Consider the following 12,386-nt stretch of genomic DNA (forward strand, 5'->3'; position numbering starts at 1 on the left):
ATTTATTATTTCATTAATGTAAGGTAATGTCATTACAGTTATTCATGTTAATTCATGGTGCATTACCTACTGTTAACAGTTACACGTTTAATGTGTAAAAGATGTATTAGTAAATGGTGAAATTAACATGAACGAAGATAAGTCTAAGTTAGATTAATACATTAACTAATTGATAACAAATACAACCTAGGATGTTTTCTCTATTTACTTATGTCAGTTTTAAAAACTATTTATTTTAAGACTGTGGTCAATGCAAATCATTATACTTTGGCAGGTCAAAGGGTCGGTTTTACAGGTACATTAAAGTTAAAGGAATTGCATTATAATTTCATCAACAAATGGTCACAGAAAACTTCTTGCTATTACCTTTGTACCATAAAAAACCTAGGGTGGTGAGGCTGACAGCTGTCATTACAGTTATTGCCAAAACACACACTTTGTGGCACCAAAGACTTAACAAATTGTACCCCTTAATGCTTTCCGGCCCCCCACGGGCCCACACACAGACTCACCGCACCATGTATCAACTTGTTCTGGCTTAAGCCAAATGGATCAGACCACAAAAATGTTTGTGTTAAAGTTATAATTTCTTATACCAAAACAAAACATTTTAGGAAATTATCACATTATCACTCTTTAACTATCATAAATAAGACAAAACAAGTATGATCAATATTTATGTGTATGTATATATGTATTCGTGTGCGCACATGGGTGTGTGGGCCTATATTGTAATACTTCTAATCCATAAGGGAAACTAAAAGAATGCTGTCATTACCGAATTTACCATGTTTTGTCAAAGGGTTTGGTCACAGTAAACCTCACACACAGTAGAGCTAATAAAAACACAATGCAGACAGTGTCTGTTGAAAGCATGCTGTGTTTATTTACAAGTCATACACTTCTGGAGGCCAAGGGGTGAAAGAATGAAGCACAGATGAAGGAAAAGGGTAGGGAGGTGAAGAGATGGACAGCTGGTGGGGGGACATATTTGGGAATGGATTAAAGAAAGAAAATAAAAAACAGGGGAATTAAACATCGGGCCAGAAGATATCGTATGTCTGCCGATGAGGAGAAAAGAAAGAAAAGGAGAGGAATTGTGTAAATGGAAATTCTTCACTCGTGGTACATTCTAAGGATGCAACTTTTAATTACTCCCATGTATCTAGTCCAAACAGCATGATGCCTGAAACAGAAAGAGAGAAATATAACAGGGCCACAAAGTCCAACTTTATTATTGTTACTTTTGCTCTTGTGCAATATATTTGCCAGCACATTTTAAATTTCCTCTCTGATGAAAATTCTTACTTAATATTGTCTGGAATAAATGCATATTTTATAAGTCATTCAGTGTGTCATGATTTGGGTTGTGTAAACAGAAAACCACATTCTTCAGTGGTTCAACCATATAAATGACTGAGCATGAAACAAAGGTGACTGCGTATAAAGCAGAATATGCATACGATACAGTGACCCCCACTGGTTGTAAAGAGAATTTCCCTAAAACACAAAAATCCAGAAAGTTAGGCTGCGTCTAAATAACCACACTTGCGGTCTTTGGACTTGACCACTTGACTACTTACATGACGTATTTCCTGTATCTTACCTACGTGTTCTAGTGGGCGTGAAGTTCCCAAGCGTGCATGTAAAAATGTATATACCCAATGGTACAAACTAAGCAAGTGTAAAGATGTCAATCCAGGTAATGGCAGCAATTTGCACCAAAACGTATTCATTTTTTTATTTAGGCTACTTGAAATATATATTTTAAGTTTTTCTTTAAATAAACTCAACACATTAACAAATAAATAAATAAAACATTTAGATATTAATATCTACTTACCTGAAACTTTCAGAAGCAGAATTCTTTGCACCTGTAAAAATAACTATTTTGTGCATGCAGCTTTATTTAAGTTTATTGTTTATTCAGTAGTCCCTGAATAAACTACACCATTAATATTGTTTCTAATTATGTGATTAAAGCAGTTTATATGAAATGTGCATCACTTTTCATTTTATTACCAACATGTAATATCCATTTATTAACTTATAATTAAAAGTTTCTGCAACATTTCGCAAGGTTTTGGCAAAGGTCTCACGATTTACATCCAGAACATGATGCATGATGGGATACACTTAGCCTTGAATACCGCTTCGAAGCCGTATTCAAGATTGTGTGGTTTAAGGGACTGCACTTTGCCAGTTTTGCGCACTTACTTCATGTCGCGTGCACGCTATCTCAAGTGCCCAAGACCGCAAGTGTGGGTATTTGGACGCAGCCATATTTAAATAGAAATCCTGTAGTAACACTTACTTGAAGGTGTCGAGTATATGTGCCGAGTTAGTATAATGGGTAAGGAAGAGGTTTGTGTCTGTTGATGTCCATTTGTCCGATCGACAAGGTTCAATAAACTGTGATCAAAAACATGCGGTTAAGACCTCATTGCAACTTTTGCAATTCACTTTACACACTATTTGTAAAAACCTACCTTTTCCACAAGGTCAATGAAGAAATCACGGACATCTTTTGCGTTGATTAATTTGGCAGCGATATTAACAAGGCCTCGTGAGAGATTCTACAACAGGAAGCAAATTACAAAGAAATGTATTAAGCACACCACATCCATGACTTAATGCATGTTTGTGTAAAATGCAATAGACGTGACCAAGTCAGTGATATGAAGTTACTCTCTCAAACCTTAAAATTGGCTTCCATCTCAGTGAAGACATTAGTTTTTCCCCGCAGAGCGGTGCACACTAAACTGAGTAGACAAGAGGTTTATAGTATTTAGAGCAGTGGTCTCCAACCTTTTTGTGAGCAAGGGCTACTATAATGGATAAAACAATCTGGAGGGCTACTTTTTGATATAGTCTACTCAAAACTGTCTTGTTTTACTTGTTGATTTTATTTTATTTTACTTGTTGATATGTTTTAGTATTGTTTAAAATGTTATCATACGTAAACCAAGCCAAACTAATATAAAAAAATGTAATAAATAAATATTACAATTGAGACTATTAATAGAATGTTCTTTGGCGGGCACCAAGTTGGAGACCCCTGATTTAGAGAGATGAGACAGGGGAATTTTCATGAAACATATGATGTTTAGACACACACACACCCTGTTGAAAACAAACCTTTTGTGTTGATCTAAAAGATCCTTGTCTGTGATTAGAATTTTGAGGTCTTTAAGGTCTTGAAGAAATTCCTTATCCAGATCTACATCCATGTCTTCCATCATGTTATCTAAAAGAGAGAATTTAGTACAATAGAGGTTTTCACAACAGACAGCTACTAATACTCTTAAACACAAGTGGCCAGTTTTTATTATGCAACCTCAGACTAGATGCCCCAAAACATGCAGATGTCAATTTATTGACGCAAAGTCATAAGTGATTATGTGCAGTAAACTGATTATCATCAAAAAACCCACAAAGGAAGATGAGGGCCCTGACTTTAAAGGGCACTGACTCCAGCTCCCCTAGAGTTAAACATTTGATTTTTACTGTTTTGGAATCCATTCAGCTGATCTTCGGGTCTGGCGGTGCCACTTTTAGCATAGCTTAGCACAATCCATTGAATCTGATTAGACCATTAGCATCGAGTTAAAAAAATAACCAAAGAATTTCGATATTTTTCCCATTTAAAACATGACTCTTCTGTAGTTACCACGTGTACTAAGACAGATGAAAAATTAAAAGTTGCAATTTTCTAGGCAGATATGGGTAGGAACTATACTCTCATTCTGGCGTAAGAATCAAGGACTTTCCTGCTGTAACATGGCTGCAGGAGGCGCAATGATATTACGCAGTGCCTGAAAGTAGTCCCCTGCTATTGAAAGTTATCAAGGGAACTATTTTCAAGCACTGCGTAATATCATTGCGCCTCCTGCAGCCATGTTACAGCAGAAAAGTCCTTGATTACTTTGCCAGAATGAGATTATAGTTCCTAGCCATATCGCCTAAAATCGCAACTTTTAATTTTCCGTCAGTCTTAGTACACAATGTAACTACAGAAGAGTCAAGTTTTAAATAGAAATTGAATATTGAAACTCTTTGGTTACTTTTTAGCGTGATGCTAATGGACTAATCAGATTCAATGGATTGTGCTAAGCGGTGGCACCGCCAGACCCGGAGATCAGCTGAATGGATTCCAAAAACGGTAAAAATCAAATGTTTAACCCTAGGGGAGCTGGAAAATGAGCATATTTTCAAAAAAATGGAGTGCCCCTTTAAGATAAGAAGTCTTTAATTTTCTACAGTGCACTAAATAATAATAAAGCAAATGTGAGTTAATTGAAATATTAAACCAGTCTTACCCACAGCACCTACTGTCCAGTTGTTGATGAGCTGGCCGGCACAGAAAGCAAAGTCTTGGAAGGTGAGATACTGCAACTTTTTCTTACCCGTCTCAAAGCGATTATTGGCAAAGAAGACTATTGCTGCATAATCCCTGCAAACATTGACAGGATTGTTAAGCAAAATAAAGAGGAAAAGGCTTAATCAGCATTGAAAACATTTCTGTAGCTCAATTGATAGAACACTGCTTAGCAGTCGTGGGATTGATTCCCTGAAAACAGGTCGCTTTGGATAAAAGCATCTGCTAAATGCATGTAAATGTCCTTTGTTTGGTTGTTCACATAAAAAGGATTAGAAAGAATAAAGTTAATTTTTTCGAATTAAGAATAAATCCCAAGCTTAAGCAATTGTTCATTTCTTGTACCTTGCTAATTGGTCAGATAGCAGGAAGTGTTGCCGTATATTTTCCACCAGGGGGCCTTTGAGCTCTTCCACTACTTTGAAAACCCGTTTGAAGTTATCAAACTGCATTCAAGGAGATAGTGGTAATAGCAATATTAGTTGCATAAGGGAAATGCATAGCTAAAAATAGTCTCTTGATTCAGCCTACCTGTCTCCTGCAGCTCTTCAGTGAAATGTTTGTCTTTGCACTGACATCATCAAGATCTTTCTTGGTTCCTTTGGACAGCTTCTTTCCCAGGACCTCTCGAACAAATGCATCATCAAAAGCATAATACCTTTCAAAGAAAATACAAATACACTAAGCTATATAAACTAGAGAAAAAAATATTTACACTGAAAAGGCACAAAAATGTGCATGCATACCTTTCAATAAGCATTGCTTGTCGGTCTGGAGGTATCTGGAATAGAATCTGATTGGCTAGTTTGGATGGGTGATGTAAAAGTCTCTCGCACATCTGGAAGGTCCTGTACTGATCCATAGTGTCACTGAGCAGATCTTCTACACTTGCCTCACACTCCTCCATAATGCCACCATCTATCCGTACTTTCACAGCATCATTTACTAAAAACGCAATCACATTGTCATATATGTAACTAATTTTAAAAGATTGTTCACCCGATAATTTTTATTCTGTCATTATTACTCACCCTCAAGTTGTTCCAAACCTGTATAAACTTTCTGAACACAAAGAATAATATTTTGGGCAATTTTTTGAGCACCATTGACTTCCATTGATTACAAATATCTTCCTTTGTGTTCAGCAAAACAAAGAAATGTATACAGGTTTGTAACAACTCGAGGGTGAGTAATTACATATTTTCAAAGCTTATACAGTAGCTCATAATCATGTACTACCTGTATAACCATTTAACCACAGTTGATACACCTCTTTGTCCATAATAGTGGTGTTTCCAACAAATACATCCAGCTCCACAGACATCTTGACAATAGTACTGTATGTTTTAAAGCTGTACAGAGAAAGAGCTCAGTTAAATGGACGGTAAATAATTAACAGTTGCTTATAACATTCAAAGTTCACATTTGGTATAAACATTAGTGCAGGACTGACATCAAACCTACAGAACTGAACCTAGAGCTTCTCAATTAGCATGCTTTAACCATTTAACTAATGCATGCACCAGTCACACCACTGAACCTAAACATGCCATATCACTATGTATTTTATAACCACAATAAACCCCGTGTGAATATACCATGCACAAATGCATTAATGCGATAATACAATAAACGTAAGATGTCACAGCATAAGCTCTTGTTTTGGTATATCTTGTAGCTTTACCTTTACTATCTAACTAACGCAAACATTAGCTCATAGGACAGTTAAGCATGTTTAAAGATGTTTACCAACAGGCTGATCGCTATGTCGGGATGATCATACAGCTCTACCATCACATAAATCTTTACCAAATACCAACTGTCATAGCAAGCGGCTAGCCCACATCCATAGCAACAGCACACTGTCGTGACAGCTTCCGGGTGTGAGCCGCATACATACTGCGCAACATTCATTCACGTGACTTTATGTGTGCCGTTAGAAAAGCACGCGGTGTATTGTTACTGCATTTATAATATTATATTTTTACACAGATTTAGAAATGTTTACACAGATTCACGTAAATATAATTTCTTTATGATATTTCTGCTTTTATTTTGTTTATACTGTTAAAAGAATATATATTCTGATAAAAGTGTACATTTTAATGGTATAATTCATTATAAAATAAAATATAAAATAATGCAATACATTATAATGTAATTAAATTATGGTTTATAATAGTTTATTAAATTGTAATAAATTGTTTAAACATTTATGCTTTGGCACAATATAAGCTAGTGTTATTTGTTACAGCATATAGAGTGCCTAAAATGTTTTATTAACAAAGCTGAAACTCAATAATGTTAAAGTATGAGAGAGTATGTATATGCATCATTAAACATATCAGGAATAGGTTACTTGGTAATAGTATTTCATATTTTGCTTGAAGTGATTTAAATTTGTTAAAATGCAATACAGGCATATAGTTGTAACTAGGGGAAAATAGTCCTAGTAGTAGGGGAGTAACGCTTGTTGGCTTTGGCTCTACCACAATTAACACACACATCTCTGCTACAAATTAACACTTAAAGTTTGTTTGTGGGACCTACCGTTATCGTACAATTACACTGAAAGTGAAAGGAGTGCAAATATAACAACTTACCTTATAGGTGGGGTTAATTGTAACAAACAGAGGGTTTGTTGTAACACTTGCTAGAAAATTTTGTTTAAACACCACAAAATAATTCAATATAATTTTGTCTGTATACTAAAGGTGGATATTGTTTATATATCTGCATATAATAGATAGATATCCACACATTCATCCATCCATGATCATTTATCTAACCATCCTTGTATTATGCATCAATGCATATAAATAGATTTTTTGAAAGGGCTTGAAAGGTATTTAAACTGTTTTCTTTTTATTGTCATTGTATACCTGGGGCTTAATTAATTGTAACACTGTGTTACAACTAACCCACACTGTTTAAAAATGTTTTCAATCCCATCTATCAGTTGCTGGCATGTTTCAAAATGGTGTTATGTTTTAGGTTACAAGATAGTGATTAAAACAATACAAGGTTGGATTTAGTGACTTACACACCCAACATAAAAAACATAAGATAAAGAACTTTTTACAAATTTACAGGATATCATCTTCTGACAGTAAGAGAAAAAGACAAAAACCACTGATTGCTCAGCCCTGTATAAATATTTAATGTAGTTTGTCCCACACTTAGATCTATACCTGAGGCTTAATTAACGAAAGATGATGAAAATTTCAAGTTAAAGTAACCAAAATATTTCTAATTATTTATGATAAATCATTGCACATTTTTAACTGTATTTTAAAAATTGAAAATTGAAAAATGATAATATGTGCAGGAATGAAACGCATTTAATTAAAACTTATAAAATGATAATGTGACATTTTTTAAATGTGTATTGCATTAAAACTATATATTGTTGGCTCAGATGAAAGATCATAATGGCATATTCTATACAGCTTGTTTTATTTATATCTAAATGCAAGTCTTGTAATTACAATATTTAACTTTCACATTGTTTGTATGTTAAGTGTGTACACTTACATACTACCATCAATCCCCATTGCATCTGCATACAGTCAATGCAAGTCTTCAAAAATCCCACATTTTTCCCACCCAAAACTCTCTTTGTAGTCCACACCTCTCCCTCCTGTGCCTTGCTATTGTTTACCCCTCCCTCTCCTTTATCTTCAACTCTGGCCTGTTTTCATTCTCAGTCCAGCAGCCCCCCTTTCACCCCTGGCCATGGTTAACACCCCACATTGTTTTGGCCTCGTGGTAACAATTGTACTGAAGTGCTGGGCGGAAGGATGTGGCTGAATGCCACGGCTTAAAGCACAAAAAACAGCTTTTGTCACTGTTTCCGTTTGTTCTGTGTGTGTCCCGTGTGCATGCTGTCTCATCCCGGGGCAGTGGGAAAACCATCCAGACATATTTCAACAGAATTGTTTTACCATCCAAACATGAATTGCTTTAACTGCATATCGTTAGTTTATTAGAAATATATCACAAAGCTTTATACATTAAAAACAGATTGAGTGTGGAAACTCACTGTTTTACAAAATACAGTGCATATTTTTACAGTAAGGACAGAGGGGAGGAGGTGCAGCAGAGGGGGAGGAGAGCAGCAGGAGGAGATGGGGGAAGACATCACTGCCTCCTCAACCACCACCATCGCCAAAGGAAACACTGTAATCTCAAGGACCATCTCAACAAATTCCTCAGGATTTTAGCACGGGTTAAGTCCACAGGCTAATAACATTTCAACGTCGTTGCTTCGTATTATCCGACATCTTTGACTTTTTAAAACCGACCAATCCCAGGCAGCAAAACAACCAGGCTGTCCTACATTTCGACACTTATTTATTTATTTCTCGTAATCGCATCGCCCTTTCCGAAAAGTTGCGTCCTGGTGACGGTATTGGTTGTTTTTTTAAAGAAGTAAATCGTTTCGTTTTGAAGAGAATGCACCGGCAGGCACGAGGGCGGAGAGAGACTGATGCTTCCGAGCCACGAGAGCAACGATAAAAGCACGGACATTGTGATCCATGATAATGCAGAGGAGAGAGATGCTCGACGGAGATTATTTTAAACATCTGTGTTGACGTGAGAACCGCAACCGGAACAAAGGTGCTAAATAATCCCTATAGCCAAAATATCTAACCATTAATGTGGCCAATATCGATTTAACGCCTGAGGAGAGAGGTAGGCCTGCTGTTGACTGTTATTTAAATCGTGAAATATGGTGAATAAACCCAGCCACGATGTCTTTGTCCCCCTAATATAACGTTAAGCTATTTGTGGGGGAAATGGACCGTTGCGTGAGGAGTGTTGCGATCAATGTGCAGTGATTGACATCCCATGTGCCTCATAAGACTGACTAGATAACAGATGCAAATATTTCATGGTGCATCCGTTGTAATAGCAAACCTTTCCAAGTGACAATTTATTTTTCGACAATATGGGGAGCGACAGTGAAATTTTAAACCGGGAGCTGTCAAAGATATCAGATGAAGACTTGCTGGCTTGCTCGAAGGAAGAACTCGTGAACCGACTGCGCATGGAAGAATCGGAAAAGATGTCAGCATTAATACAGCGCGGTCGACTGATCAAAGAGGTCAATAAACAACTGCAGGGACATCTTCTCGAAATCAGGGAACTTAAAGTCATCAACCAGCGTCTTCTAGAGGAGAACCAAGAGCTGAGAGATCTATGCTGCTTTCTGGACGACGACCGCTTGAAAGTAAAGAAGCTCGCGCGAGAGTGGCAACTGTTTGGCCACCAGGCGGCAAAAGTGATGCGCGAGGACCTCGGCGGATACCTCAAGAAACTCGCCGATTTGGAGCGCATGCAAGACGGCCTGGTGAAGGAGAACCTGGACCTGAAGGAACTTTGCTTGGTGCTGGAGGAAGAGTGCGTGAGCAGGAGCGATTCAAGCCCAGGTGGCTCTACGGATCTCAACATACCGTGTATGGTGGCCCGGGACCTGGGTGATGGGAGCTCCAGCACAGGGAGCGTGGGGAGTCCAGACCAACTGCACTTGGTGTGTTCACCAGACGACTGATGGAGAGGCAGTGGAGCACAGCCATATCACTTTAACCTTCTCTTTTATGCTTAGAAGGACTGTATATATGTCTACAAACTCAGAGAGGCAGAGCAGTTTACATTTTCTGAAAATGACATCTCAGCTATTTCAATGGAAATAGACAATGAAGTAGGCTAGTTTACGCATGGCCTTTTGATGCCATAAGTACACTTTTCTCTATATCTCATGAATAACATTTTATAGTTGGGCACCTTTAAAACTTGAGTTTGGTTATTTTTAGAGGGTGGCAGGCGAATCGAAATAGTTTTAAGCTTTTGAAATGGCACACTTTCACAGAAATCTTCATTTTGGAAAGCATTACTTTGATGGAAATGCTTAATACATACACTGGTATGTATTTCAGCTGTTTTGCTTGCCAAATTTTAGATTTCTTGTAAATCCCATTTAGTAGCATTATTTGAATGTAAGTTTTATCCAAGTATTGCTGGAATTTTCCCATTCATCTCTTATTTAGGGACATAAATAAGTTTAGTTTGGAGGTTGACATTTGAAACAACTAACCATACTGTTAACTTTAACCAGGTTTTAATGTGCACTGATCTGTTCACATGCTGATGTTTCTTCTATGATGCACTACCACAGGGCTGAAATAAATCTTGAATCTTTAAAGATTCACATTTTTAAACTGATTAGAGCCATATACTCTGTAGTGATCTGTTTGAGATCATAAAAAAGCACTGAATACATTTTCAGCAATTCAGAGGATAGTTTCAAAGGATTGTGCAAAGTGAAGCCTCCGTTGTAAGCGGATCAGCCTGATTTTGTGATGTAATGACATGGCTGTAATTTGGAGGCCCAATAGTGTGATTCACTGGAAATGCACGTTATTAACTTTTTTACCCTATGAATTTTGTGTTTGTTTATTTTGAACTGGACAATATAATTGACTAGATGTAGTGATGTGTGCTCCACTAAACATGGTTTTTGTGCTCGACACTGGTTTCAAATTGAACATTATTTTGTATTAAGCCCACTTTATGACATAACTGTTCAGCTGTACTGTACAAAGCTTTTTTGTGTTCAGCTCTTGCTTTGATAAGGCTTTAATACATCCTAAATTGACAGACTGATGTTGTATATGACAACATTGACATACAATTTTTAGTAAAATAGTGTTATAGTAGTCTTTTTATTTGCTACGTACTACAAAACCCTCATACATAGGATTGTTTTGTTATACATGTTTAAATCTGAATATCATGACCAGTATTATTTTAGTGAATGCACATTGCAATGGTTTAGACCAGACCCAGTTCTCTGACTGCTTTGTTTCAGGCTATGCTCATAATGAATGGGATGGCTTTAAATACACTTTACTGAGACACCAACTTCCGTTCTCTTGTTTTTTGTGTGTCTGTGTCTTTTATCAGATTTTCATTCTACTTGGAAAATCAATACATGTAATCATGAATACCTAAATCTCGCTGGTTTATTTTTGGCATATTGTTTGCGCAACAGCTCAGAAAGAACAGTAACACTTTAACTCTGCAGGGCATACAGAGATCCTTTCACCAGACCATGTGCTCGCAGTTTACTCAGTACAAACTTCCTCTTCATTATCTCAATTATATGTTCTCAGACTTGCCTCCAAGTGACTCACTTGAAATCAGAAAGATAACAAAGGGTTTAGTGTGGAAGAAAGAGTCACCATGTTTTTTAAATTTGCACTCTGTATTTTTAGGAAGTTGACTCAGCTGATTCTCTCTCTGCTAGATTTGTTCATCCTCAGGTCATTTATTTCTAATTCATTTCATTGTCTGCATGAAGCCCAGACTGTATGCTGATATATATTCTTGGGTGATTTCATGCTTGTGCCAAGTAAATAATAATAATTTAAACTGTCGCGTATCACATGAATTGACTGACCACAGATGACAAATTCGCACATTACCACCAATTTGTCCTGAATAGAACTTTAATTCTTGGTAATTCACTAGTTGTTTAACATCTAGTTTCATTCTGTAAGCAGTTTGCAACTTTCAGTGATGTCATCAGGACATCCTATGAGGAAAGAGTGTGCTCCCTCCTCCTTTCCTCTTTCTTTATACCATAGTGTATTGAGAAGGAATCACTTCCCAATAACTTATTAAACAACTGTTTCAAATGTGCCATATTTTAAGTTTGCATTAGCATCCAATCAAATATAAAGTAAAGCATATTTGGCGTGCTGTGCAAGGGGTGGGCTACGAGCTTAGAATATTAGCCTGAACCCAGAGTGGATGGATGTGGTGGAGGAGTGATGCTGGAAAAAACTATATACATAGATACTTCTATGTATATAGATTCTTCTTCTTTTTTTTTTAATCAAAATTTAAGTTAAGATAACATAAAAGTTGAAAATTTGAGTAATTCTAAGTGAACACTTTATTGAGTATATGAAAAGTATAATCCACTCATGTAATCCACTTAAAT

The 12,386-nt window shown here is 36.7% G+C and overlaps 2 protein-coding genes across 2 annotated transcripts; one reads left to right on the forward strand and one right to left on the reverse strand.

The window, feature by feature from the left end:
* Positions 1-862: 862 nt before the first annotated feature.
* Positions 863-6,259, reverse strand: fibpa (fibroblast growth factor (acidic) intracellular binding protein a). The gene is made up of 11 exons (XM_065271791.1): positions 6,128-6,259; positions 5,618-5,730; positions 5,125-5,323; positions 4,910-5,036; positions 4,724-4,824; positions 4,320-4,453; positions 3,139-3,247; positions 2,699-2,762; positions 2,490-2,576; positions 2,315-2,412; positions 863-1,186 (listed from the first exon to the last, which is right to left on the reverse strand). The coding sequence occupies exons 2-11, from the start codon at positions 5,700-5,702 to the stop codon at positions 1,117-1,119; spliced, it is 1,074 nt and encodes a 357-aa protein (XP_065127863.1). The 5' UTR covers positions 5,703-5,730; positions 6,128-6,259; the 3' UTR covers positions 863-1,116.
* A 2,191-nt stretch (positions 6,260-8,450) lies between these two features.
* On the forward strand, positions 8,451-11,302 carry ccdc85b (coiled-coil domain containing 85B). The gene has a single exon (XM_065271792.2). It carries the CDS (start codon positions 9,330-9,332, stop codon positions 9,930-9,932), a length of 603 nt encoding a protein of 200 aa, XP_065127864.1. The 5' UTR covers positions 8,451-9,329; the 3' UTR covers positions 9,933-11,302.
* Positions 11,303-12,386: the final 1,084 nt, after the last annotated feature.

This window comes from Paramisgurnus dabryanus, chromosome 16 (assembly GCF_030506205.2).
Source record: "Paramisgurnus dabryanus chromosome 16, PD_genome_1.1, whole genome shotgun sequence".
NCBI lineage: Eukaryota > Metazoa > Chordata > Actinopteri > Cypriniformes > Cobitidae > Paramisgurnus > Paramisgurnus dabryanus.

Coding starts and splice junctions, on each gene's coding strand:
- fibpa (XM_065271791.1), bottom strand. CDS start 5,702: ATGTCTGTGGAGCTGGATGTATTTGTTGGAAACACCACTATTATGGAC. Junction 2,577..2,698: donor AGATGGAAGCCAATTTTAAG/GTTTGAGAGAGT, acceptor TTCCTGTTGTAG/AATCTCTCACGAGGCCTTGT. Junction 2,413..2,489: donor TCATTGACCTTGTGGAAAAG/GTAGGTTTTTAC, acceptor TTTTGATCACAG/TTTATTGAACCTTGTCGATC.
- ccdc85b (XM_065271792.2), top strand. CDS start 9,330: ATGGGGAGCGACAGTGAAATTTTAAACCGGGAGCTGTCAAAGATATCA.